Below are 3,177 nucleotides of genomic sequence, written 5' to 3' on the forward strand. Positions count from 1 at the left end.
GTAAGAGATTATGCTTAGTTTCATTCAATACTGGATGCAACTCAATCCAATAAATGCCAGAACTTAACCTAATAAAATGCTTATGCCTCAGACACACAGTTTTCTAAAAATGAAACAATATTTCATGATCTCACCACTGCACAGACTATGTATGTCTTCAGTTTACTTTTTAAATATTATTTTCTAAATCATTCAATCAAGACACACAATTAAATGGAGAACAGCACACAAGAGATAACAGTAGTATAAGAACCTCTAAGATCTGAAAAGAGTATCTGCAATTATTTCCTTTGTACTTCACTCTGATCCTTTAAGGGAAGTTAGAGAGAACAATTAAAACCATGACAATTAACTGTATTGCAGAACACCCACAAACGAACTACTATTTTTCTGGGATGCTGGATACATTCATTTTATTCAATATATTAGAAAAATATCCTGATAAGAGACCAAAGTAAAAAAAAAAAGAGAAAACACACTTAGAAAGCTAAATTGAATTCCATATAATAGGGAAAACCTAAATCTAAATGGCATCACTAAATAAGGAAAAGATATAAATTACACTAACAAATTTATCTGTGCTCACTGGATTTGTATCAGTGTGCATAAATTTAATACTTTTGCATGCAGTGTATTCATTTTTCTCATTTCACAAATTGGCCTTGTTTCCGTATTTAACATCTTAAATTTAACAAGAGTACCAAGTGCAACAGAAAGTACCAAAATAAAATATTCCTTACCTTTATTTGATTTGGATGGCTTATTCTTGCTAGCTTTAAGAGAACTTCTTGATCTGTCCTCTCTATCCTTAATTAATTTCTGAACGTCATCCAAAGACAGCTTCTGCAGGACAACTACAGGCTTAGCTCCTTTATTTAGATCTTCTACTAGTCCCAATTTTTCAATTTTGTCTCTCTGTTCCCCCTTAAGTTCCATTTTCCTTGTCTCATGAGTAACATTGCCATCTTTATCTCTCTTGATTTTTGGAATGACAAAATTTTTCAATGCACCAGATCTGCCCCCCAACAAATAACTGGGAAAATCTGCTTTATTGTCAGGGTGTGCTTTATTACTATCTACTTTACTTTTATTACCATCTGTCCTCCGGTCATCTTTACTATTTGGTGATTTAAAACCGGATCTATCAGATCTTGTTTTGCTAGTATCACCTCTACTCTCTTTAACACGAGGACTATCAGGTCTTGATTTCTGTTCACCAGAAGACAGTCTTTCCCTGGACTCCCCTGACTCATGCCTGTGTTTTCTTTCTAGTTTATCTGGTTTTGAACCATCAGATTTAACGCTGTGTTTAGAATCATGTTCATTTCTGTTGGAGGATCTTAATGTATCTGGTCTTCGAATTCTGGACTGATCTCCTCTATGTCTCTCTGATTCAGTTCTATCCTCTGATTTCTGTTTATTATCATGATCACGCCTTAGTGACTCAGAAACAGATCGTCCATCTGGCCTTTGCTTTAAGGTTTCTGATCTCTCAGATTTCACTCGAGGAGAATCAGATTTAACATCCTGTTTATGTCTTGTTTCAGGTTTCTTTTCTGCGGATGCTTTTCCAGAATCTCTCCTATCATGCCTGTGCCTGGGAGTTTCAGGGCGGCCATCACCCTTCTGTTTGGGCGTTTCAGGGCGGCCATCACCCTTCTGTTTGGGGGTTTCAGGGCGGCTATCACCCTTCTGTTTAGGAGTTTCAGGTCGGCCCTCACCTTTCTGCTTGGGAGTTTCAGGTCGGCCCTCACCTTTCTGCTTAGGGGTTTCGGGTCTCAGCTTGGTTGTTTCCTGTTTACCATTATTTTGCTTATTCTCATTTGGTTTTGCATCTGTTGTTTTGCTGTCGTTTTGTTTTGATTCTGCTGTTTTGTTCTCATTTTGTTTAGTTTCTGTCGTTCTGCTTTCATTCTGTTTATTTTCTGCAGCTTTACTCTCATTCTGTTTAGCTTCTGCTGCTGGTTTGCTCTCAGTCTGTTTAACTTCTGTCACTGGTCTATTCTCAGCCTGTTTTGCTTCTGTCGACCTGCTCTCATTCTGCTTCACTTCCACAGTTGGTGGTCTGTTCTCATTGGGTTTAGCTTCTGCTGCTGGTTTACTCTCATTATGCTTGGCTTCTACCAAGGATCTGCTCTCAGTCTGCTTAACTTCTGGCACTGATCTGCTCTCAGTCTGCTTAGTTTCTGCCACTGATCGGCTCTCATTATGTTTAGTTTCTGCTGCTGGTCTGTTGTCATTCTGTTTTGTTTCTGCTGATGGTCTGTTCTCATTCAATTTTGTCTCCAACAATCGGTTTTCATTTGGTTTAGATTCCATCAATTTGTTCTCATTTTGTTTCATTTCAGTCTTTACACTCTCAGAATCAGACTTTTTCCTAGGGGTCTCAGGATGGTTTTCAGGTTTTTGTTTAAGAACCCCGATATCTTCTTGATGAATAGAAATAGCCCCATCATTACACTGTTTACTTTCTTCAGGCTTTTTAATCGTGTCTGAATCCTGAGTTACAGATGCCTGAGACTCTACTCGTCCTGCCTGATGAAGATCAATGCTAACCATTAGTGCTGGCCTTGACCCATTTCCTGTAGAACCTGTCTCCTGAGAAGCTGGTCTATTACCTCCAGTAGCACCCCCAGCCTCCTGTGGGTAAGAATCTTGTTTTCTTTTTTTCAAAGGCTTATCTGAAATTTAAAGATAAATATTCAAAATCAGTAAGATATACATATTCACATCTCATAAAAATTACTGTATATTCTGTTGTTGGCAAAATTCATCAGTGCAAATTTTGTAAACATATCTACAGGGCAATTTAAAAAATGCTGCACTCTGGGTGGGTATGACAGTATTTTAAAAGCAAGGCTTAACAAAATATTTGTGTATAGTGATCTTCAGTTAATATATTACAAAAGCTGATAATTACATTTCTTTAGAGCCACAGGGGAAAAAGAGTTAACAGCATACCTGGTATGGTCTCTAAATACTACTGAGCATGTGAACTTAGTAGAACTGACCTAAAAGTCTAGAGAACAGAAAATCTTCTTAATAATATTTTTGTGGAATATACTGAAATGTGATTTTGGACTTCTAGGCATGAAATGGGATTAAAATGAACATTAAATATAAAACTATAAAACTATTACACACACACACACACACACACACACACACACACACACA

At 37.3% G+C, this 3,177-nt stretch overlaps 1 protein-coding gene across 2 annotated transcripts in view; it reads right to left on the reverse strand.

The window, feature by feature from the left end:
• Window positions 1-3,177, reverse strand: part of NIPBL (NIPBL, cohesin loading factor) — a 261,926-nt gene that overhangs the window by 85,902 nt on the left and 172,847 nt on the right. For both annotated transcript variants that reach the window (XM_027863621.1, XM_027863622.1), the window contains exon 10: window positions 741-2,681. In XM_027863621.1, the coding sequence (XP_027719422.1) occupies window positions 741-2,681 (1,941 nt within the window). The remainder of the gene's footprint in view (window positions 1-740; window positions 2,682-3,177) is intronic.

This window comes from Vombatus ursinus, unplaced genomic scaffold, assembly GCF_900497805.2.
Source record: "Vombatus ursinus unplaced genomic scaffold, bare-nosed wombat genome assembly UNPS02014772.1, whole genome shotgun sequence".
Lineage (NCBI taxonomy): Eukaryota > Metazoa > Chordata > Mammalia > Diprotodontia > Vombatidae > Vombatus > Vombatus ursinus.